Source organism: Engystomops pustulosus, chromosome 2 (assembly GCF_040894005.1).
Source record: "Engystomops pustulosus chromosome 2, aEngPut4.maternal, whole genome shotgun sequence".
In the NCBI taxonomy this organism is placed as follows: domain Eukaryota; kingdom Metazoa; phylum Chordata; class Amphibia; order Anura; family Leptodactylidae; genus Engystomops; species Engystomops pustulosus.
The window spans coordinates 215,000,187-215,026,606 of record NC_092412.1 but is presented as its reverse complement, the minus strand read 5'-3'; the positions used below and the strand labels follow the sequence as shown (position 1 = coordinate 215,026,606).

The window sequence follows — 26,420 nt, the reverse complement described above, 5'->3', positions numbered from 1 at the left end:
TACTGGGGAGCATGTGCTTGCTGGCTATATACTGGGGAGGCTATGACCAATGCATTTCCCTCCCTCGGCTTATACTTGAGCCAATAGGTTTTCACAGTTTTTTTGTGTTAAAATTAGGTGCCTCAGCTTATACTCCAGTATATATTTCATATTGTCATGTAGTTTTACATGGTAATAACACCCCTGCAAGAAATTTGAGGCCATGACACATAAAGTGTGGTTATCATATATGTGACTTGTAACAAGTTCATGAAAGTACAAGACTTGTTTAAGTTCCCTTGTTTCCCTTTTTTCCAGAGAGAAAATAGATATAATTCCACAGGTTCTCCACTAGGGGCAGACATCCCGTTTTAGCGATACTAGGAATCGACTGTTCGGCGAGCAGCTGCGCTGTCTGTCTCTGGAATGGATTTGCGCTGCCTTTTCGTACACACGTGTGTTTACAGCTGTGATGGCGGAACTGACAGCAGAAGGAGGGAGAGCTGATGTTGGGGAGACGGAGAAAGATGGAGCCGGAGCCCTGACACCGGCCGGGAGTGTGAAAACAGGTCAGATGACGCTCTCAGATCTAGTCCTGTATGTTCATTTTGACGATGACATATGCAGCCGCCTGAAAAGAGCAGCCCTGACATGTCACCCTCCATCTGCTGCACTGGGTGCCTCTGCCATATGAATAACACTCCTTACAGTAGGTGGCCTACACACAGTCAGTGGGAAGACCCTGGCAGCCACTCTGCATTCTGTGCCAGGCCATGCCAGCCACAAGAACTGGTGCATGGGGACAGGATGATTCTCAAAGGGACTAGAACCAATACTGAAATATATTATCAGATTTAAAGGTGTCATCTACTATATACAAGCCCCTTTAAGAGCAAATGGATGATCCCCTATAAGCTGTTCTTGGTACATGAATATCCATGTTATCCATTTGAAACACATTTGGGGCAAATGAGTGACATATATGTGAAGATTAGGGTCCTACATATTACAATATTGAATGTGTACATTTATTCAAAGTTGAGAAAATGTAGTCTATAACTTATTAAAGATAGGTTGAGTACCCACCTCCCTGTTTGCAGGCCTAGTAGCTCCAGACTTTGTGATGGGCTCCTTTTTAAAGGTATTTTTCCATCCTGCTCCTTACTGCTTGAGCAATGTTTACGTTCAGCAGAGGCCTATCGGGGAAGGATATAATATATTGCATTGACCCGCCATATGTGAATGCCCTAGTGTCCATATGTCCTAGCCCTTCATTGTAAGGGTAAGTCGTTAAGCCTCCGTACATATCCTTACAATGGAGGCAATAAACACAATGGTCCACACTTACTAAAAAGTGGCCCTCACTTACAGGTGGAGGGTGTGCCAGATTCATGATTTGTGGAACTTGTTCTTCTTGAATCTTTCACCCCCTGCGCTGCTTTTATTTATTTTTTTGTTTTTGGTGCACCTTTAACCTTGGATGTGCACTTTTTTTGAATTTTAAACGTGGCACGATTTTAAACGTGTCGGGTATAGCGCAGTGTGCACCAAAATTGTGTCTCAGACACTTCTTAAATGCATGTGCAAGCAGTTTGCACTTGAAGAACATGCAAAGTCCAACAGAAAGCTGGCACAATGACTTTAGTAAATAATAATAAGAATTATTTATAGAGTGCACACAGATTACGCAGTGCTGTACAGAGCTTGCCAAATTGGTCCCTGTCCCCAAGGGGCTCACAATCTAAACAACCTACCAGTATGTTTTGGAGTGTGGGAGGAAACTGGAGTACCTGGAGGAAACCCACGCAAACACGGAGAGAACATACAAAGTCTTTGCAGATGTTGTCCTGGGTGGGACTTGAACCTAGGACTCCAGTGCTGCAAGGCCGAAGTGCTACTCACTCAGCCACTGTAAATCGGGGCCGATGTGAACCTAGCCTTGGAAGTCTATGAAAGTTAGCAGAAGGATATAACAGATGTATACCAGTTGGTCACATGATCCTTTTTAGGCCCTGAATAGACGATGAGTAGTGGCTACAGGATATCTGTGGTGGAAATACTGTATCAATTCTGGTTGCCACAACAAAAAAAAAAAATCTACTGGTTTGTCCCATGTTTTTTTTTTTCTTCAGCATATCTGCATGGACCTTCAAAGGTTGAATTCTACATTTCCCAATCTGCAGCAATATTGTAAATACTGAACTTGCAGTGTGCATCATTTTGTTACAGGTTTCTCCTTCATCCATCATGTCATACATTACTGTAAATTACAACCAGTTGGGTGCCATCAACTCTTTGCCTGTTAATACGAGGTCTGATGTGTCCCCAGCCTACACCATCATGTGATAAGTTAGTGACTTATGGGACCCTCATTCTCTGGATTGCTGGGAGTCCTGTTCACGAGATCTGTGGGGTCCCAGCAGAAAGAGCCTCATTAAACAGCTTATTATCCCCTATCCTAAGACATTTATAATCCGAAAAGTGATGTATCCACTATGAGATATTCCCCTCCAAGGTCTTTCATGGAGTTTCATGTAGTGAACTAACCTAAGTGAAATGGCCCTTGGTGTAAGCTACAAAGAACTTTGAAAGAAGGTATTTCCTCTCTCTTCCTCTCTCTTGAATGGGAGATTCGTAGGCTGTATAATACAGGAATAGGTTGGAGTGGCTTTAAACATAACGGCTACAAAATTACTAATTTGTTGTATTCCTTATTAGAGGGAATGACTTCTTCTGATGTAAATAATAATATATGACAGACTGGCCTCCCCTATCCCCTTGCTACCCCTCCTTCTCTCTATGTGCTGTGTATAGGAGACTTTGCACCCAGCATCACTCAATCTGAAATTGAGTTTTGGTAAACTGTGAATGAGAGAGATGGCATACAGGAGGGATTTCAGTAAAAATTCTGTGATTTTGTTAAATTCCTTATTTATCTTTATAACAGTCAGAGCTTTATCTTTGTACAGTGCTCCAAATCCCTGCATAATTATGATGTTAATAATGGGTACCTGCAGCTAGAGTATTTATATCGGAGGCTTTATCGTGGTGGGTGACGGTGGTCAGAATGTTCACAATTTTACTTTGTACAAGGGATTTCTGGATCTGTATCACAATCACAAAACTGCTAAAATGATCTATTAAAATAATTTAGATGTAAAAACTATTAGATCAGATGGTGTAAACTAACAAAGTAAGGGCTAAAACAAACAAGATTCACCCAGACCTGCAGTGGCAGGAATTCGCGTAACGACCGCAACACAGAGGACTGAACTGTGTGCATCTTTGATATATCGTGCAAGATGAGGATTGCATTTTGGCGCTGCTCTTCCATGGGGTAGTGGTGACACATATCACTATAAAGTCCTCTGCACTGTGGCCATGTGAATCGGCACAAAGTCATATCGCCCTCACTGACCTTCCGTTGCCGACCCTCTGCTAATCTGTAATTACTGATCATTCTCCAGACACAGAAAATGCTTCTTTCTTCAGGGCTGTAAAGTTTGTGGTGAATAACATTTGTTCTGCCGCTATATTCTAATTGAAAGGGGGTTTCCCACAAGAAAAAACTTTTTAGATTTTTCACTGATCATTAAAATGGGGGTCCCTGGAACTACCCTCTCATCTAGAGCGGAAGCACTGCTGCTCCATCTGTGTGGATGTTTGGAACTTCTGGAGATAGCTGAGCACTCTTCTCTTGAGATAATTTCTGTTGTGTCTAGAGCAGAGGTCACATTAATGCCTGTACAAGCGCCCCTGATACTTGTACAGGTGGTTTGACTCCTTAAAAATAAGAGTAATTTGTATTCATATGCATGCCTTTTTGCCTCTGCAGGATGGCAATCACAGCCAACACGGCTCAGGAGGAGAACTGATGTTGTGCCCACACAGCCTAGAACAGCGATGGCGAACCTATGGCACTAGTGCCAGAGGTGGCACTCAGAGCCCTTTCTGTGGGCACTCAGGCCATCAGCCCAGGACTGAGTTCACCAAACAGGAACAAATCCATTAAATCTTCCTGCAGTCCTATGCAATTTATGAGATGCTGCTCTCAGCGCTATTTTACAGAAACACTTTATTGGCTGTTTGGAACTGCTAGAAAATTGAGAAGGTGTTGAAAGAAGTGCATTATCTTTGGATGTCTGCCTGCTGAACTTACCATTCTCCCTCTACAGAGAGACCCTGGAGAGAAGCTATAAAGAGTCTGAATTTGCCCTCCTTCTTTCAACTGTATAGGTGGCCTCAGGCGGCCGATACAATTAAAGAAGTGGAAGAACAGGTAGCAATAACTTTTGGTTTTGGTGGGTTTTGGGTGTAGTTTGGGCACTCGGTTTATAAAAGGTTTGCCATCACTGGCCTAGAACAAAGATCCTCACATGTTGTTTATGTTAAACCGTGTGTAAGGGGCTTTTTTTATTGCCTGTTGATAGACTTCATTCATTAGTTGGTGCTGCTTCCTCACACTGAACTGTGGAAAGGTTCTTAGGAAAAGTCTCCTGTAGATTGGAGCAGACAGGAACAGCAGCAAATAACGGGGAAGCGTTGCAATAGGATATAGTTTTTTGTATATTATATATCTGAACCCCCCCCCCCCCCCCAAAAGCTTAAAAAAATAATATAAATAAAAAAGCAAATGCATTCATCGTTATGAGGCCAGTATATTTATGAGTAAAGCCACTTCCTTCTTTTCCTGTTTAACACTGATTGGAGTGGCCGTAGGTCCCTACATTCCAGTTTTATTTAAATAATTTTTTTTGCTACTACTTTCTTGTCTTCGTGGCTCCTGTTCATTATTTGATACAAGGCTTACCTGTAAACACCGGAGTTCTCTGCATTTTATTGTAGTGAATGGTTTTTATTGATATTCTTGCCTGATAAAAAATATTCTTGGCAAATGTTCACATCCGTTCAGACAATCTAAAGGATAAGGGAGAAATTAATACAAATGCCCTTTTGTATAAAGGGGTCATGTCTCATAAGGGATGCTGTGGTGGCAGGGATAGGTGATCAGATTATGTGTTATGTATGTTGTGCCTGGTTTATCTTGACCAGTTGGCTAAAGAAGTCTGGACCTGGCGAGGGGATTGGAAATGGCATGATCTAAGCAGATCAGATAAAGTTTTTGTTAATATAATTTAGTATTGTTTTATTTCTGGACAACCCCTTTAAATTTAAAGGCATCTTACCCACACAATATTCTGCCACTAAATTACTAGAAATGACTAATCAAAATCCACCATGATAAACCAGTGACTCTTAGTCTATATTCACACGACCGTGCGGGTGAGGTATGTACAGCCGCACACGTGCATCACTGTACCGCACCGTACACAGGGAATAGATGGAACGTGCCCGAGCTCTTCCTGTGTGCCATGCATCTCTAAGGAGAGGAGAGGGGTCACCGCTCCTCCTCTCCAGCGAGCAGAGTGGGCATACATCCACGTGAATGCAGCCTCACTTATAGGTGCACTGTGACTATGGTAATCTTATATTTGTTATCCATGGGCTCCTTCCTTCTAAAATCAACTAAAATTATGTTAATGAGACAGAAGGGCTTTTGGGGACTTTACACAGCCATTTAGTGTTGTAGCTTCACAGGCTGTTACACTGTGCAGAGCACTTTCCCCTCCCGCTGTCTGCTAAAACTTCCACTGCTGCAGTAAGATTACATCAGGCAGGTAGAAGGGTGAGACAGTATAACAGAGGGGTTCTGGGATCATTAGCAAAATTTGGCAACGAACCAGTGGGATCCACTACTCAAAGTAATGACCTAGCACTCCTCATATTAGGAACCTTCGTAAATCTCAAATCATTGCATAAATACTCCTTTACCCTCAGTATACCTGAATTCTGGACAAGATAAGTCATGCATACCTATGGGCATGTTTAGTGACTAACAGGTTAGTGTTTTTGGGAAAAAAAAAAACTAGGCATATGGGCCCTTTCACTCTGGCATTGTATTTCACATTCTTGATTCAGTGATTTTCATGGATACCTTACTGAGACATTGGAGGTAAAACTAGGTCTATTGGAAACTAATCAGAGCTCAGCTTTAATTGTATAAACAGCTGTGGGAAAATGAAAGCTGAGCTCTGATTGGTTTCCATGAGCAACTAGAACAGTTCTGCTCTAAGAGACTTAGAGGGGATAAATCTCCCCCATCGTTTTCTATGTGTCTTTTCACATTTCAGTTGCTTTTTAAATGATAGAACAAGAGATGGGCGAATTTATAAAAATTCGATTTGACCCGGTTCGTCGAATCACGGCATGTGACGTCACATACTGTAGTATGGCAGTATATGGTAGGATGGATCAGACAACCTAGGGTTAAAGTACCCTAGGGAGACTGAAAAATAGTAAAAAAAAAAAATTAATTTAAAAAAACCCCTAAAAATTCAAATCAACCCCCTTTCCCTATTACTGATATATAAATAAACAGTAAAAATCATAAACATATCAACTATTGCTCCATCCGAAAATGGCAGATTTATCAAAATATAATAACGTTTTTTCACTGCATTTAACCCCGTCACGGAAAATAGCGACCAAATTCGAAAGTGACACTTTTTTGTCATTTTGAAAACTATAAAATATTCAATAAACAGTGATCAAAAGGTCATACAGTCCTAAAAATGATAGCATTGAAAACCTCATCAAAAGTCGCAAAAAATGACACCACCCACAGCTCTGTACACCAAAGTACAAAAAGTTATTAGCGCCAGTGGATGGCAAAATCTTTTTTTTTTTTTGAGGGATGCTACCGCCACACTGCCATTTTGCTAATAAGGGGGGGGGGGGGCAATTTGAGGTATGCGCTGACATTTCAATTTATATCAATTTGGAATATACCGTATATGACTGATTAATTTTTTTTATTCAAGTATTCATGGATGGAAAATGGCAATAAAGTGTCAATTTAAACATTTGGACGCTATTTTCCTTTACGGTGTCCACGGCCGGGAATAATCTTTTTTTTTTTTTTTTTTTTTTTATATTTTGATAAGCATTTTGGGATGGGGTGATACCTAACATGTTTATGATATTTACTGCTTATTTTCATGTGTTCTAGGTCAATGGGGTTGATTTAAAACTTTTTTTTTTTTTTTTTTTTTTTTTTTTTTTTACTTTTATTTCAGAATGTCTAGGGTACTTTAACCCTGCATGGTCTGATTGCTTATGCTTCTGTATATACTGCAAAAGCACTGTATTGCAGTATATAGTAATTTAACTCCTGATTTCTCTATGGCAGGCTATTAGACCTCACTATCCATGGCAGGCCTACAAGTCTCTGTAAGACTGTAGGTTGCCATGGCAAATGATTGGCGCCCTCCCTTGACGTCATGGGGGTCTCCTATCAGTCAACCAAGATGGTGGCGCCCACCAGCAGCTCATTTAGTTGCCACAGACGGGATAGACTATGGCTCTTAACAGGTTAGCTGCTGTGATTGATGCCAGCACTGACTGTGGAAGTTACAGGCAAGTGTCAGCTGTGTTATACAGCCGACACCCATTGTGTATGGAGGGAGCTCAGCCTTTGAGCTTTCTCCATACACCATCTCAAAGCAGCACTAGGACATAATAGTGCATGAAGGGGTTAACCATGGTTTGTTTGTTACCATAGAGACCCAGGATCACATGACCCTCCATTTGCAGCCATTTTATGGTCGGGGATGTCTGGATAATGAGGTAAAAGACATGAGGCTTCACTTTACATATCAAGAAAGCAGAGCAGATCTTTTAATAGATGTGTATTGGTAAATTACCTAATATCCTGCCCCACACTTACACCACATTACAAAAAATATGAGGTTTAGCAGATTTTTCTTGAGTACGGTAACCTGAACAGAGCCTTAGGGTTTGTTGACCCATAACCTTTTGGTGCAGATTATTCCACTTAAAAATTGTGACCAAAAGCAATGAGCTTTACAGCCCCTTGTTCCCATGGGCACCAATGCCACTTTTCATTCAAGATTGTTTTGATTCTCATCGTCCGCTCAATGTTACAATTTCTATTATATGATAATCGGCTTTTCCTTCTTTTCACTGTTGTGCATTGTTATAGTGTATTGTATGCTGTACGTAATAACAATGTTGGTTTATTCAGGAAGAGACAATGTGGTGTAAACCTTGAAGGATGACTTAGAAAATTCATGTATTTTGTCTTGTGTTATTACAAAGCTCAAGGATATAATTTCGATTAGATCTTTGTGTAATAGTCTGGTCAGATATCTGACTTTTTCAGGGTTTTATGTGGAAGCTGTGAGGCTGCCTTGGTACTTCTACTGTGAATTAATGATGTATTGTTTACAAGTGAGCCGTCTCTTTCCTGTGAGAGTGTGAGTAGGCTCCCTACAGTGAGCCAGTGAGCCTAACTTAACCCCGCCCTAATTGGGTAACCACTACCCATTCAACCCGATTAAGACAGATTAAAAGTGGCGGGGACTGGAGCTACAGACTGGTCTGAGACTCCCTATTTTATATTTAATAGGGAGCACTTTATAGGATTTCTGTACAGCACTATGATAATGCTTTAGGCAGGTTTGGGGGAAAAAAAAAGTCTTCAAAGTAAAAATGCTTTTCCAAAATGCAAAGAGATCAAAAGAATTAAATCATATCAATATTTGGTACTGGAGATGATCATATGGCCCATGATCTCATCATTATTGAGTCTGGGATTAAATGAAGAGACAACAGAAGCACATGGCCCTGGTTCATCAAGAAGCTCATTTGTAGAAAAATGAAAAATTTTCTAAAATGAACTTAACTCTGCATATCCGTTCAGTTCAGCGATTGGTAAATGCCACAAGCCAGTGGAATGAGTTTGTCAGAGTGAATTGGACTTTAAAAGCAGCATACCGGTAAATTCTTCAATCAGGGTGATCCAAACATCTTGGAAAATGATCTTTGGATTAAGTCTTGCTGAAATCTATTCCCTCCCCCCACCCATACTTGAGTTTTAGGAACTTTTAAAGGAAATAAAGGCCCAAATTCACCACTGTGTCCCAAAAGCAAGAAGAATAAAAAAGCATAAATTACTACTATCTAAGGCCTCATGCAGATGACTGTATATGCGGCCAGCTACTTCACAGTGACCAAGCAGTGCAGCCATGCAGAAAATTATAGCGCAGGTCCTGTTCCTACCCTGGTTTTCTGCATGGCCACCCGCCTCTTAGGGCTCATTCACACTGCCGTCTGCGGGGCCGTACATGCGGCCGCAAATTTGCGGCCGCATGTACGTCCCCATAGACGGCAATAGCGGCACGGCGGGGATCCGGTGCCACACATGTGTGGCACCGATCCGGGCCGCACACCGCAAAAAGATAGAGCAAGCTCTATCTTTCGGCGGATGTGCGGCCGTGTGCCGCTATTTCCTATGGAGGGAGGAGGGGTCACCCCCTCCTCACCTCCAGCACACGGCGGTATGCCCGCACGGCGGGCATACCGCGTGTGAATGTACCCTTAGGGAAAAGGGAGAGGTGAGGAGTTCTCGCCCCTCCCATCTTCAACAGGCTGCAAACTTCCCCCGATTTGTGGGCTGCATGTGCACTTAGCCTAACTTGTGCCAACAATCTTGTTCAGCATGCTTGTGGGATTAACCAGACCAAGAACTTAGAATCTGTAAAATGAATTTCGCATGTCTGCTCAGACGCACATTAAGCGTGTTTGTTGGAAATACCCTATTATGGAGAACGGCAGCATTGATTGTAATGTGGCGGGAAGGGGGGGGGGATTGTTCCACAAATCTTTCAAGGGAACCTGTCACCAGGGACCTCATTTTTACTAAAGTTCCAGAAGCCCATAACATCTGCACTGCAAAAAATTCCTCTCTGCCTTTTATAAGTATTTGTATTACAATATAATTGTGTGTTATAACTTGCCTTGCACCCTGACAAAATCCTGGGGAGTCACAGGGGCTGGGCTTTGTTTTGGATGCATTTCAAAAAACATTTGCCTTGTCTGTTACTCACTCCTCAGAGCTTGGCCTCCACCTTTGTGCTCCTGTACAGCTCCACCTCCTGCTCCTTCTCAGAGGTCACAGTCTGGTCAGCCTGACGTCAGTGGGGGAGGGAGGAGCTGTACAGGAGCACCAAGATGGAGGCAGCCTGTAGCTCAGACAAGTCACATGTTGTTTTTTGGATTTTGTCAGGATGCAAGAGTAAGTTATAACACACAATTATATTGTAATGGAAATGCTTAGAAAAGGTATAGAGGTATTTTTGCACTGCAGGTGTCATGGGCTTTTACAATCTGTCTTTAGTGAAAATGAGGTCCCTGGTGACAGGTTCCCTCTAAGAACTAACCACATATATGCCCTATATAGCCAAATTCTTGCATAATCTGTGAACCAGCAGGCACGGCCATGTTGATAACCTCAGTTTTGTATAACTCTAGTAGCATCAGCTGCAGGATGTAAACCATCAGAGTGTAATTTCTGGAAAGCACTTGTGCGGTTATAATATCGCAGCCCTAGTTAGAAGTGGCTTTGCGCCCTCCCATCCCCTATTTCCAGACACACACCAACCAATGGATTTATAAATTCTCAACCAACTTCCAACGCAACAATATCCACATTAAATTGCAATTTAAATTTAAAAAACAAAAAAAACCCCTGAACCATCCATTCCATAATAAAGGGAAAATAAATATCTAAATCACATCATTCACATGGGAGAACAATTAGATGAAAAAAGGAGGGAAATGGCGCAGCTCTGTACGCGGAGATTGTCTTTTCTATTTTTCATCGTGTTGCCGGCCTCCTCCCTTACACAACAAATGCTTAATAATTATGTTCATCTCGTCTCAGAAACTGTCAATAACCTGAAATGAGAGAGGCCCAATGCCTGATAATATCACAGACAATATGCGGAGACCCCCAGAGCACAATTGCAACAAACTAATATTGGAGCTGCAAAACAACATTACCTCCAAAAGGAAATCTGCATAATTAATTTCACTATTGTACAAAATGAATTTAAACAAATGAATTTAGTTGAGGGGGGGGGGGGGGGGACAGCTGTCAGGCGGGTCTTGCTAAGCTCCAATTAAAAGCTCAAAATCCTAATTAATTAACCCCTTTCCTTCCACTGGGAGACAAGGGCCAGCTTTCATTTCAATTGGGGGGGAACACAAGCGAGAGGTACTTAATCATTACCCGCATGTTTTCTACACTCGTAAACTCGGCGAAGTTTCCATCTGCCTTGCTAAGCATCCATTTATGCACTTACCTTCCAAGAATATGGTTAATCCGCTTAGAGCCATTAATATATTACGATTTTCTCACAAAATCCAGCTGTAATGAGGTTCATGGAATGGCTATGAGAAGAGGAATTTCTTACACTGCCGGTGACTCCATAGTGAGTGTACCGTATTCTTCTGGTACAGATAGGTAAATCAATAATCTACTTGGAGAGGTGCTGAAATTACTGATGGAATTAATGGTATTACTGAGCACATTGTAGATTCTTCTGCCCATTACCACATTGCATGGTAGCGAATAAAGCCTACGAAAGTACACAACATATTGCTACCAGTGTGTTACTGCTCTGTATAACTAGTCCAATTCTGACTTCTATTATTTTCTTTCATCACTAAACTATAACAGAAGTTTCACGGGTCCCTTAAAATGTCCATTGATTTAAATGGCTTTTTAAAAAAGGGTTAGCCCATGAAAGAAAGTCGTCAAATCTTAATCCCCTAGTGATGGTAACATGATAAAAATAACTTTTAAGCACTCGCTTTGCAATTTTATTCTGGCGTATTGTTGCTTAAGTTACTTAGTGTGTGATTCGGCTCTGTGGGCAGGCACTTGCTGAGCAGACACTTATTTAGGAAGTGCCCCCGGCTCTGCTGCTCTCCGCCCCCTCCCACCTGCTCCTGCAGTACAGGAGATGCAATGGGCAACAACAGCAGGACTGATGGAGACTGGTTAGAAACGCAGAATTTTTGTTAATATCATTAAATTTGAGAACGTGTTCTTTTGCCCACCTAGGAATATTTAAAGGGAACCTACCACCACGATTCTACCTATAAAGTTGAAACGGGTGGTAGGTGGATGTATGGGACGTGAGAATAGCCCTTTTTAGAGCTAATCCTAAAAACAGAAGTTCAGACCAGATGAGAACTTGGACCTAATCCTTATATATCATTGTTTTCATGAGGCCTTACATGCATCACTTTTGCATGTCTGATTGTTTTCTATTAGTCAAAGCGCACTCAGAAATTACTTTTCTTTTCTGGTGGGTGCTTTCCAGTGAAATTGCAGGGCAAGGATCACTTATGTTATAGAATGAAGGCAAATATGTGGAAAGAAAAAGAAAAATGAGCCATTTTTGATGAAAAATGGAATCCGCTTAGTTTTTCTAATACATCTCCTACTTCTACTTAGACAGATTGGAAATTCAGAAGCAGGAAAGCTTTGGTATGTGGCAAGCTCGTGTCTGAGCGGTAATGGCAGCCATGTTGGTTTTCATCCAGTGCTCACAGAAATGATTGAAATACCGCAAAATAGAATTCTGAATCAATTGCCGGCTAGTTTTAGACTTTTGTGGAAAATAATATTTTTAAGGATCATTGAATACTGTGATGATTACAGCCTGTACCAAGCGAACATTTTAGTAGATTAAGGAAACCGCATAACCGGTGGTCCATTGAGTCTTTACGGTTTTCATGTCTCCACAGTGTGGCCATTTTATCATGTATCGTGTATAAGTAATACTCATTCTGCTCCAGATTTATCAAAGTTGTTTTTTTTTTCTTACGGAAATCCAGAAGCATATAATAAATGATAAAAATTATGAAATTTCCTTTGCAATGTCTGTTCTATTCCTAATCTAAGGATTCAGCATTTAGGATGGAGCAACATTTGTTGGTCCAAGGGTCATACTGTCATACTGCTCAACTTTATGGGGTAACCAGCACCCTAGAGAAACCAAACAACTTCAGTACAGCACAAAATGCCACCCCAGAAATGAAATGCCTCAGTACAGAAATAAATTCTACTTTAGAAACTAAAAACTATGGATAATGGAGAGACTGCCAGCACGGACTAATACTACTGGAGACTGCCAGAGCAGACGCAAAAATAAATCTCCTTTCCTGGCTCCTCTTCTGCTCCCTGCACTACACTGCATCTTCTTCTCTCCTCCATGTGCCAGTCAGCACTGTGTCCCCTGTTGGTTGTATTTGCCAGCATCAGGAGCAGAGCAGTACAGTTAAGAAGTACTTACCACTCCTAGGACTCAGGACAGAATGGGAGGAAAGGACCTGGGAGAGGTGAGGACTTCAGACCAATGAATGCTTTCAACATTTTTGGAAGCGCTCATTGCACTATGATTGTCAGCAGGGTCACATCTCAGGGCTTGACAGGCTACATCGCCTGTGTGTTGTGCAGTTCTGTTCCAGGCCTTTTAGTTGAGCTGAATGTGTACTGGGGTGACGGCCTTAGTGCATGCAGAAAGGGCTCTGAGTGCCACCTCTGGCACCCGTGCCATAGGTTCGCCACCACTGACCTAGACTTACTCAGCTTAATATATTTAGTCTGGTAAATCCTACAAGCACATGGAGCGGGTTGCAGTCATGATCCTACGCTGACTAAATCCAACCCTTAAGCCACTCCATGTTTTCCTGGGTTCAGAACTCATTTCTTTGGGCTCGTACACACAGCCATGGCTTCTACAGTTCTGCATGTGCTCTGACTGCCTGAGCCGCAGAACTCGGAGCAGTGTTTGTGTTTGCAGCTCGGCAAGTCTTATCTGGGTTTATCTCCATTTTTATTGATGCATGCAAAATTGAGATATATTATTCGAAAGATGTGAACAAAGAGCAGAAGATTATCGTGAGGCACACAGAGCATCAAATTGAAATGTGGAACAAACATGGTTGTGTCTATGTAGGACTTACCTGAATCCACTATGGATATTCTACGGTGGTGTAAATCTGCACATCCACATGTACATTGACATTCCAGATGTATCTACAGGTTGCAGTGTTTCCCATGTCACAATTTGCATTGATATTTCCATATACATGTAATTATTGGTAACACGGCTTGGTGAATATGACTGATGTTATCGAGAATCCACCTGCAAATGGAATAAGAATTAACTGAACACATTTCCTGCACTGTCCGCACCTGATGGAGACCCTACTAGTTACAGTAATCTCACATGTATCATCATAACTGCAGTCCATGTGGTGGATATGCTGAAGGGGAAAAAAACAGTAGTATTGTGTGAATTATAAGTGCTCTTTTTTTTCTCCATGTTATTCTGCAGATTGCAGATGGAATCTACTACATGACTATAGAAATTTTGCGAAAAAAACATTTGAATGCTTATTTTTTTTTTTCTTACAGTGTTTTCGCAGCATAGCACTTGTATGAACAGACCCTAAAATTCATAAACTAGGATATACCCTAAATCAGTGAGGGTCCTGCGTTGGGGGTACTCATGGATCCTGAGATTGTAGGGGCTGCAGGACTGTTTCAGTGCTATGGTCCCATTACTCTTTTCTTGCATAATGGTTAAGAGATCAACTTCATAACTTCTTTCAGGTGTTTGGCCATTGTGGTACATGAAGGGGTCACAACATTGGATCGACGGTATTTCAAGCTTAGCTATGGATTCTTCCACTTTCTATATGTCTGCCGTGTGTTGGGTCTGTGCTTTAATAAAAACATGGCTGCATAGGACTTGCATGTCTTGGTGTTTTATCTCGTTTTTCTTTTTCTCCTTTAGGCCTCGTGCCCACCAGCGAGGGCAGTCAGTAAAAATCATTCCATGTTCTGAAGGGATCTCCTGACCCAAACGTCAGATCTCTAGAATGAATCAATCATGTCAGCTCATTCCAGTGATCAGAGGTCATGAGATCCCTTCAGTGCTTGGAGCGACTCACTGACTGCACGCACTTGTGGACAAGAGCCCTAACTTTGCTGTTTATTTTGGGACTCCAGTTCTGTTACTTATAGTAGCCTTTACTTGATGCAATATTTTAAATCGCAGAAAAAAAAATGTCGTAAGTGGTCAGCCTTTTGTCCTGTGTAATCATTGTCTCATAAGGTTTTTGTTATGTTGTCTACCAACCCAGGTAACGATTACATAATTTCTCTTCAGGTCGTGCGCCAGTTCGTCGAGTTGCCAACCAAATCCCAGATGAGATCTCTCAGAATCCTTTACTCTTGGAAGCCATCTCTGTGCTCCCTCAGAATTACAACTTTGAAATTCCCAAGACTATATGGAGAATACAACAAGCTGCGGCCAAAAGGGGTATGTGTGCTAATTGGAAACCTTAATAGGGTCTATACATATGTCGTAGGTATTGTATTTTTTAAGAAATTGTTTTTTTTATGACTGAAAATTTGTGGGATCAACTACTTAAGTTTTTCACTTATACAATAGACTGTAACTAGCACCCCCCCCAACCAAATTTTGTAATATATAATTTGTTCAGGGGACTTAACTCATCCCTAAAACTATATCTGTAAGTGGTTGTGACCACTGAAGGCATTGCACACACACAAAAAAAAAGTTTAAACTTTAAACTTGCCTCAAGTGAGGAATATGTATTTAAAAATGAAAGAAAAAAAAAAGTCAAAACTTTTCTTTACATGCACAGAAGTCAGCTGCTAAATGTGTATGTATATTAATTTAGATTAACATGTGAGCCTTACTATAACAGTATTGCAGAATTATTCTTATGTTGGTGCTCTCTGTCAGCATATGATGAGTGCCCCGTCCCCTTGCGGAGCCGGACACGTCAGGAGGCTTCGGCTAAGTTTGTTCACCTACCCATTCTTGCGGACCCCTGTTATAAAGCATTTGACCCTGGACATAATTCTATGGATGATTATTGCAATAAAGGTGGTCCCCTACTTAAGAACACCCGACTTACAAATGACCTCTAGTTGGCCCTCTGGATGTTGATAATTTACTGTACTTTAGTCCTAGGCTACAATGATCAGCTGTAACAGTTATCACAGGTGTCTGCAATTAAGCTTTATTGCTAATCCTGGTTTTTATGACAACTCAACATTTTAAAAATCCCCAAAAAATTTGGCTGTGTTTACAACTCTAAAATACACAGTTCCGACTTGCATACAAATTCAACTTAAGAACAAACCTACAGAACCTATCTTGTACATAACTGGGAACCGCCTGTACCAAGTATCACAATTGATACTTTAGTTTTAATATCTCTATATTCTGAAATCCTGAACAAATTATTTTTTTTCCTTTTTTTTGTACTCAAAACTATTTGTAGCTTGTTTTTTACCATGTTTTCATTTTTGAGTATGTTTGACAATTGTCGTCATAGATCTCTCCCTGGTTATATAGATACTTAGGTGAAGACCTGTCACTATCTTCAGAGGTTCACACATATTCTAGGATAGTGTTACAATGGTTCTATAGTTTCACTAGGGCTCATAATTTTGTGAAGCGCTGCTGGGTGGACATTGTGCCCCAGCAACAACGTCAGAATTATTTATAACAGTTCAGTTGTTGGGACATCGGGTGAGGCAGAACAAGTTACCTGAATCATCTTGAGGACAATGCCCCCCCGCTGTCCTGAGTGTTTTGATAGCTCTATCATTCTGTGTTCTGACGTGTTGTGAGCATCTAATCCCATTAGGTGCGCTCGCCTCGAATGTCCTGTGTCCGTTTCCTCTTCCCCTCTAATCATTTCCTTTCCTACTTCTCTTCTCTGCTGGTCTCCAATGCCATGCTATATTTGTCTATACAATAACCCGTTTTATTAGCGTTCCCGAGCTGTCTGTCTCTCTCTCTGTTCACAGTCGGCCTCTTTTTTTTTTTTTTTTTTTTTTGAGCCATTTGTAATTCCGAAGCTTATCTCTTCCCACTTGCTTAGATGTTTCTCATCCTTTATTTTTCTTCCTCTCGAACATTACATCTCCCACGCCGGCTATATGTTTTCTCAAGTGTCTGTCTCTTGTATGTGCTCAAGATCTCCAAATGCCACATTTGCATGCTTCCTGCCGGACGCTAAGCTTGGTATTTAGCTCCACTCACTATTCTTTTGTATGATGTTTTATGTAATAGACGCCTCAACCTGACCCTGTCGCGTAAGTTTGTGTGGCTTGGAGAGGTTACTGTTTGTCTGATTTTAGCATCATTTGGATTTTGGCACCAATTTCACTGAGAATTTTCCCTTTCAGTTGCTTTACAGATGCCAGAAGGGCTGCTGATGTTTGCCTGCACTATCGCAGATATCATAGAGAGGTGAGGATAAGGGAGATGATCCAACTATCTGTTCAGCTTTTACTGGTTTTATTTAAAGGGAACCAGACCATCATAATAATCATCAAATCATTCTGGGTATATTAAATAAATCCAAATAGTTTCACTAATAGCCACCAATTTCAGAGGTTTACTGACATTTCCATTAGGCCCAAGCTGAAACCTGCTTTCTTCATGACAACTTGACCACTAATAATAATAATCTTTATTTATATAGCGCCATCAAATTCCATAGCACTTTACAAATTATATGGGACGTCTACAAATATAATATTATATTACAGAGTACCAAATGCGTTCATGGTCATATGCCAAATCTCCACCGATTGAGCATTGTCTATACTGTCCTAGTCTGAAGGTTATTACAGCACCACATGCTCAGTCACCCTCCCCACTGTCTTGTCTTAACACATTGATAATGCTGTAAATTGTACATAAGATTATAAACATCGGGAAGATCTTTCTATATTTCATTGCTCTCAGGTTGTATGTAGAGTGCCTGAGCATGCATGTCCAGTAGGTGGATGTGCACTTAGCTATACATTTTGTACACCAGGAGGAGCTATACTATGTATGCATGTACTAAATTTATTGTTGAACTATGTGTAAATGGCAAACTTTTTTTTTTCTTATGATCAATTTTAATGTCTTTTCTAGAATGGCCAATTTAAGTTAAATCTCTCCACATTGTCTATATTAAAACACAAGACATTAGTTAGTTGAGAAAAGTCATAATTTGCCTGAGATGAGTCACTTTTAGAGACAGAAGGGAAATGTCAAGTCACTTTGGATGCCCATATCTTACCTAGACTCACGGTGTTGTGTTCCAGAAGTGGAGATACGGAGTTATGAAACACTAGCGCTTTGTGTGTTTGTGTGCCAGTCGTTGATTTTATACCGCATTTTCATACAACTTTAGTGGAGATTTTATTTTTTTTATAGGTTGGATTTCCCATAAAAGGGGATTCTAGAAAGGACATTTCATACTCTGCTTTTGGGGGCAAGAAGTTTAATGGGAAAAAACTGGTGTCTACCTTTAAGAAAGGTAGGGGGAAGGTTACTAAGCTTTGAAACCTGTGACTTGGGTTGGTACCTCCTGTATATAAGCTTGGTTTGTTTTTTGTCCCCACAAATGTGAGCCCCTTCTTTTCACCCACAAAGTGCACGTGTGTTGCATTTAGTTTGGCTTTCTAGTGGGATATAAATAATTTATGCTGATCTCTTTGAAGTCCTATTCGGAGAGTCTGGCCTTGCGCTGCTGCTGTTAATGCACCAGAGCTGTGCGCTATTGCGGTATGGTTAATGTGCATCCTTAGTGCTTTTGAGCGCACTGTGCTTATATTATGTCTCTCCATCAACAATAAAATTAGCTCAATTACTTTTAAGCACCGGGATATGCAGAAGCACATTGAAAATTAAAATGTCTCCCGGCATCATCCTGAAAGTTTGGTCGTGGAATGGAGAAGATTTTTTTTTCATCCTCTGGGAGTTATACCCCCATTAGAGCAACCTCCTTTCCGCAGTCAGAACATATACACCATGGGTGAGATGTTTGTCAGTGTGTGTACAAGGCATAGTTGTTGGCTTATGTGTCTAGTTTCTCTTCAAGCTTATACATTAGACTTTATTGTTAATACTGCAAGTTGGTGCATCTTAAGTTGCACTGTTTTCTCGTGAAGTCACATTGTGGATTGAGGTGACTAGAAAATTTTGTGTTTGTGCATAGCACCAGTCCTTCTGACATGGACATCTTATACTTGTACCTGTGTCTTCTGAACATCTGGCTCCGGGAACATGGAACGAAGATGATTGCACCATCTTGTACAGGTTGTTAAACTCTATGGGGAGGTGGTCATGAGCGTTTCCCTTGATAACTCTTGCACACTGGGTCCTTCAGTTCTGGACATTGTTAGGGCGCGGTTAAAGGGGTTGTCCGAGTTTAAAAAAAAAATAAAATATATGTGGTCGGGAGGGGGGTCACTAAAACAATAAAGCTGTACTTACCTCCGGTGCCCTCCGGTATCCAGCGCTGCTGTCGCTCCGGTCCGGGCGCCATGTAAACAAACATGGCCGCCGGAGCAGCGCTGGACTCAGCTTCCGGCCGGCCGTGGCCGGGTACGCCTATCCGTCCCTATACACAGCATTGTGTATGGGGGCCGGAAGGTTGTCGGGTCCGGCCGGAACTGAGTCCAGCGCTGCTCCGGCGGCCATGTTTGTTTACATGGCGCCCGGACCGGAGCGACAGCAGCGCTGGATACCGGAGGGCACCGGAGGGCACCGGAGGTAAGTACAGCTTTATTGTTTTAGTCACCCCCCTCCCGGCCACATATATATATATTTTTTTTTTTTTAAACTCGGACAACCCCTTTAACACTTGGGTTTACAAAACGCAACAGTTCACGCATGCGTTTTCTAAATGCAAGTGTTAACAACTGTTTAATTATGCAAACCTCTCTTCAGCTGTTGCAATGCGTTTTTAAACACATGCGTTAAACGTGACGTGTGACCGCACCCTTAGATCCTGGAAGTCATGTCTTGTTGACCATTCAGTGATATTCATTAAATATGTGCCTAATGGAGTCCATCTTGTCTATCTTCTCAGCAGGTGACGACATTATCGTCTTGGTCCTCTAATTGGGATCTCTCTATTAGACTGTAGTGGTTGTGGTATTAGGCATAAGAATTAGTGGTTGTTTCTTGATTGACTGTGAAATGGTTCTTCTTCCTCTTAGGCTTGTTCTTTATTTCTGTCCTGCACGGATCTGGAGGTAGCTGCAGCCCAGCACTTAATGTCAGAAGGAGTTATGTCTTTGTAATGGATCTTTCTGTATATGATGTTTACTTTCCTCCAGACATGGCTGCTGTTTGTTACAAGATGAGCCTGTGGGGGCCCGCAGAAGCGCTCGTGTGCATGAGATTTTTCAATGTTTGATTTTTAGGCAACTTTTTCTTTACCATCCTAGACCCTTGTTTCAAGTTGTCCATTTTTTTAAGGTATGTAGCAATGGTGGAGGAAATTAGTATGAAAATTGTATGGATTCCTCACATCTAGATAAGACTCCTTGCATATTACGAAGACAAGGAGCATGCAACTGTTCCGTTTTTTTATATTCTTACGGATGGATGGTAGTTCGCTGCATAGTATTAGACTTCCTTGCCTATCACAGAAGAATTCCAGTTCATCTTGTTTAATATAAACTTGATTACGTACAAGTTGTATAGACATCTTTGAGGTTGGAAGAAGTAACACTCAGCCGAGGACAGGTCCAGTAGGTTCTGGAGTCACCCTGTTGGCAGTGTTCATCTCACTGACAGCACCTTCTACCAAACGACTCATGGCTTGGCACCTAAAAGTGGAATAATACATCCTAAATTGAAGGATTGTTTTTGTTAAAGGGTTTTCCTGGACATTACATTGAAGGCATTTTGGGTCAGCTGTGGAATTCTGACTCCAGTATACAAAAAGGACCACAGCGTTTATTGTACCCTATGGACAACTTATTTATATTTTATAGCGTAAGTTTTGTGATGCTGAAGTGTAGGGTCACTCTTCTTAGACAACCCCTTTAATTTTTTTTCCCCCAGATAAACAAAGCAAGTGACCATTTATAGTAACTGTTGATGCAGTAGATTGTCCTGGTCCACAGTGGCCACTGTGCTGCAGGATAGACTGGGGTGTACAGCCTCCAAAATATACATCTCTGTTTTATTTTAACTCTCAATCTTCATACAGTCTCTAATAGGTGGAATGTTTTATTTCCACCTAACGGCAGGCAAGGAGCCACGGTCATCACCAGGGATGTTGTTAAAGATGTCGATGACCAGAGGATGAGACTGAAGTGGACTTGGAGGTTTGCTAGGAGTAAGACATCAGGTATCAGCAGGACAATTAATAAGGAGAGGGTAAGTTCTAGGAACAAGGTCAGGGTCAAAACGAAGTTCTAGTTCAGGTGTAAATCCTTGTGCTAAGATGTTCTTCAGCTTGCAGTGTGGAGTAGCTCATGTCCTCCTCAGTTGGAGTTCTCCTTTTTAAATGTTGAATACATATGGCAGCGATTTTAAAGCTGCACAGATAAGTCTAGAAACACTGAGTAGTTTTATGGTGTTGATCATCACAGAGCGCACAAATAACCTTCATTTTTCGCTGAAAGTGGTGAGATCTTTCGTTGCTGTGGCACGAGCAAAGTTAACTACATCCTTCATTTCTGTTTGTGATAAACATACATTACCGTGACTTTACCTAAGTTACATTTCCCCTCTTGTTATAAAATAGTTGAATCATTGCAATCTTCTATTAGATTCACCAAAGCAGCAGAGAGGAAAATAACATGTAATGTGCATTTCCTATATGTCACATTAAACTGCCTGCCTCCACGCTGCTTTTTCTGCATCTATCATGTACATATGTTTAGTTGGCTTCAGGCCTCCAAGTTGGAGAGACATATTTACTGATGCCGTTATGGCAAAAATATCATCTCCATCCCGGAGCTATAGGTTCAAACACAAGCTTGCTGTACTTTTTGCACTGTGTAGATATTTACTGATGGCAGTAACTCTTAGGTTTATTTCGCAGAATCGCTGCAGGTGATCATCCATTTTCAGTAGGAAAATCAGTAGGAAAAATGGAAACCCTTCAGTTGCCTGAGTCGCGTATACTTGCTTGTCAGAATGACCCCCTATGGCTACAGCTGTCCCTCTGTCTCAATGTACATGTGAATGTTGAACCAATCTCTGGCCAAAGTGGTCACATTTCATTCAACCAAACCCCATGGGTAAGACCAGAGCTTGTACAATGAATGTGATGTCAGCCCTTATGGCCTACAGGATCGGATGCATCAGAGATCTACGGCCAATGGAAAGGTAGGGGACCCCCGGAATGAATAATGGAATCACAAATCACAAGCTCTTACGGATTTTATTCCGTTGACATCTTAAGGTTGAGAAAACATGTGATGTAATTGCTGTTGGTTGATTTTTGGTAAAATTGGCATTAGCTGACCCAAAGCGATGTGCAGTCACCTTAAAGTGAGTGAGAATTGCACAGATCCCATCCAAATGTAATCTGCAGCATGTCTGCTCTTGCTGAGGATTTTCCTTGTAGATTGAGATTTTAAGGTTGAACTCATTTCCCGGCCACAGAGAAATTGATTCACAATTGTGTCCCAAGCCTGTAGACGTTTAATGAGTGTCTACCCCCATTTTTTGACACTTACAAAGCTACAGACCGTGTTAGATAGCATTCTTCGATATCTGTGTAACCATACCTCTGCTGTTTTAGGTAGCAGCTGAATAGTTAAAAATGCATTATTTAAAGTACTCAGTACATTGAAGAGATCTCTCATAGAAGTTTCACTAAGTCCAGCTGCAATCCTGGAATATAGATACATTTTCCACAGTGCTGTTGCTACTAACAACACACAGAAATATACTCAAGGCAAATGCCTTAAGCTGTCTGCATGGTCAAGAACTGCTGGTAGACTCTAATGATTAATCCATTTCAATAGGATGTCAGATGCGTTAGGTTGAACGAGCTATGCCAAGCACCGTAGTTACTTTTTGTAATGTGTGTGTTACTGTGGGGCAGGATATTGGGTAATTTACCAATGTACATCTATTAAGTTACCACCACTTTCTAGAAATGTAAAGTAAAGCCCCTGGTTCAGAAATGCCTTTTACCTCATCAGCTGCCATTACGGTCCAAGGTCACTCTTGACAAAGGCCGGGTGACAGAAGCGCGTGTCATTGTGGGTGCTGGGCAGTGTTCCTCCACTGAAAGTGTTTACCCATTCAGCAGGTATATGTCATTTGGATGTTGGGCACTTATTGCATTTTACGATCTTACTTCTTTGGTCACCTTTTCACTTTATTCAATAGCTATTTTCATTTGAGTCATTTATTTACCATGCATTGACCATGTACTTTTGACTAATAATTTCTAGATTTTATGCCTTTATACGACATTGATAAAATTATTGTGTTTTTCCATATGATACATACATTATTGTTTACTTTTGCTCGTGTACCACAATCTTTGGTTTTGCTCTTGATAAAATGGGAGGAAATTTAGTGTCATGTTATCCTAAGTGTCCATGACCCATCTACCTCCCAGGACCTTACGAGAGTATTCATGAATACATTCTTTAAGTCCTGGAAGGTAAATTGGTCGTGTACACTTGGGATCATGTGACACTCGATCTCCGGCCTTTTTATGGACATGAATCACAAGCTGATGAGGTAAAGGATATTTCTGAACCCGGGGCTTTACTTTACATATCAAGAAAGCAGTGCAGAACTTTGAATCAATGTATATTGGTAAGATATTTAATATGTTGCCCCCCCACACACACGCACACACATTGCAAATAAAATAATAATAATAATAACGTGGCCAACCCCTTTAATAGTATACATGGTTCCATGCTCCTCCAGGTAGCGGTTTATTTGGGTATTGGAGTTGGGTGAAGCTACAGTATCCCGGGCTGCTGCTATTCATTGGGACCAGAGACTGCAGATGGGTTGCAGCTGAAGGGCATGAGAAGTTTCATGGGGATGGAAATGCATCAGAACAGCTGAAGAGAGGAAATTTGCCTAAATACATGGCTGTTAACAATGTGTTTACAAAATGATGCATTAATGCAGCATTAACAAACGAGTTTGTTAACATATGAGTTTTGTAAACTCATTATTAACAAATCTCCTCTTCGCAGCTGTTCTGATGTGTTTGAAAATGCATGCGTTACTGCCATGTGGGAACGCAACCTTCAGCTTCACCCATGGACATTTAATAATAGCTGCAGATTCCCATAACAAAGAGATTGGAAAACGTTCCATGGATGCAAGTATGTACCCACTGCCACTGCCTGCGGGTGGAATGAGACATTTGGATGCCACCTAGTACAAGCACTGCACACCATCCATGCCATCCTTCTCAATAACATCCACATGTGTAAAATAACATTCACACCACTATGTCTGCACCATATTTCCCTGGATATCTCTCGAGCTCCTGAAACTCCTGGAAAAAAAGCTGCAGTGCCCAGGATTTCCCTGTTCTGCCTTTTTCCACTTTTCTCTGCAGAAATGGATTTCCACGTTTTATTTACATTTTTGAAAACTGGAGGTTTTTGTTTTTTCAAAAAATAATGTAGTGGGTTAAATTCTGAACAACTGCATTGAAATCTCCTACATTGGCCTCTACATACAGAAACTGCAGCACACTTTTTTGTATGGTTAGGAATACATCGTTCTCTATCCCCTTATGACACGCGTAGTACGTGCTGTAATACCGGATTTCTCCTGCAGTAGAGGAGGTGAGAAGTCTCTGATCTGTGCTGCAGTCTATATCTATACACCTTACAATAGCCGGCTCTGCCGTCAGCATGAGTGAAGATAGATACACAGACCAGCCAGATAACATAGAAACGTGAAAAACATTGCCTATTGCACTACAGAAGTTCATACTAAAAAAAATGTTAAAGAGATTGTGCCACTAAAATTCAATTTAATATTGTTAGCAAGTGTCTAATAGAAGGGGCTTCAACGACTGAGACATTTGTTCCGGTGTTTCATACAAATGCAATACAGGCAGTCCCTGGGTTGTGTAAAAGATAGGTTATTTAGGTTTGTTCTTAAAGGGAACCTGTCAACAGAAATTGACCTCATTAACCCCTATCAGTATGTTGTCAAGTAGCTGAACACCTTCCAGATCATGTTTCTTTCACGACCCAGAAAATCAACTTTGAAGTGAGATGTAAATTGGTTGTATAAAGTCAAGGAGGTGGAGATTTTAACTCTGAAATCAAGCTCTCTCTTCCTCAGGAGGCCCCCTTCATTGTAATTGATGGCCCTACATCCATAAACATCACTAACAGATCCCCTGAAGTCCGATGCATGATGTCCATCAGAGGAAGAGGCGTTCAGAGCCCCTCCTTGACAGTGTTAAACTCTCCGCCTCCTTGACTTTATACACCCAGTCTTCAAAGTTGATTTTCAGGACGATGGAACCACACTGGACCATGAAAGAAACACAAAATAGAAGGTGATTCACTGCTTGACAATATTCTGTTAGTGGTTTAAGAGGCAATCTGCTGATGACAGGTTCCCTTTAAGTTGAATTTGTAAGTCGCAACTGAATATTTTATAATTGTAAAACATCCAGAGAGCTTCACCAGAGGTCACAGTGAGCAGAGAGGTCTGTCTGTAAGTCGGGTGTCCTTAAGTAGAGGACAGCCTTTACTGGTCCCATCAGCTGCTGTTCCGTTAATTTATGGGACTTTTGGGACAGGGATCTCCTGCAGTCCGATTGAAGTGACTTGTCACGTGACCACTTTCTTATGTTTTGCTTTGAAGTAGTATATGAAGTCTTATTTAGGCTAGATTCACATTGTGTTTATTCCCTTCATTGTAAGGACACCTCGGGAGGATTCCTGCGTATGCTTACAATGGAGGGCTACAATGCATCCAACTGTATGTTAATACGGTGGGATACGTCTTCTTGAAGTTGGTGATTTGCTGCTAATGTTCCAGAAGTCTCAATAGTGACATTACTGAACATATTTGGATTTTCTCATCACCTGGGAAACATCCACTCAGCGGAGGCCAGGGATGAATGTCATACAGTTACATCACCCAGAGCCTATAATGGTATCCGCTGAGTGTATACTGCACTCTCCAGCAGGAACTACGATGATCGTGCAGATTCTTCATTCATGAGACTTCAATTTTCTTCATCCAGTGTTTCCTGCAGGATTTAATGTATACTGAGCAGACAGAGGCAAAAAGGAAGCCTCCTGCCAGTATATGTCTAGGGACATGTTAAGTGTGTACGTTGGGAGCTTTATATGAATGTAGCCTAAAAATGGCTTCTAAATACCAAAATGTAAAAATTATTCAAACAAAAAATAAATATTTAGTAAAGCACTGAATTTGATGGCACTATATAAAGGTTGTTATTAATATTTTAGGTGAAACCTTATAACAAATAAAATACATAAATTATATGGGTAAACACGTCGAGTAGGATCGTCCTAAGTTGAAGGTGCAGGCCCCTAAGTCAATGCCCAAAGAGAATCAGACCTCTCTAGAAATGTGGGGTACTTTATAAACCCGCACCACAACTTTTTGGCTCCATCAAGAGCATTTCTGATTAAGTCAAGGACTTGGAGTTGCAGGTGAGTATTCTTCCTATAA

The 26,420-nt window shown here is 41.2% G+C and overlaps 1 protein-coding gene across 2 annotated transcripts in view; it reads left to right on the top strand.

Moving 5' to 3' along the window:
* The first annotated feature begins 351 nt into the window (after nucleotides 1-351).
* DPH1 (diphthamide biosynthesis 1) overlaps nucleotides 352-26,420 on the top strand; it is a 166,327-nt gene continuing 140,258 nt past the window's right edge. The window contains exons 1-3 of one of the 2 annotated variants that reach the window (XM_072138108.1): nucleotides 352-548; nucleotides 15,090-15,242; nucleotides 17,150-17,213. In XM_072138108.1, coding sequence (XP_071994209.1) covers nucleotides 452-548; nucleotides 15,090-15,242; nucleotides 17,150-17,213 — 314 coding nt within the window. In that variant the 5' untranslated portion in view covers nucleotides 352-451. Of the gene's footprint in view, nucleotides 549-7,619; nucleotides 7,666-15,089; nucleotides 15,243-17,149; nucleotides 17,214-26,420 lie in introns of those variants that run through there. The other variant, XM_072138109.1, reaches the window with a different exon arrangement.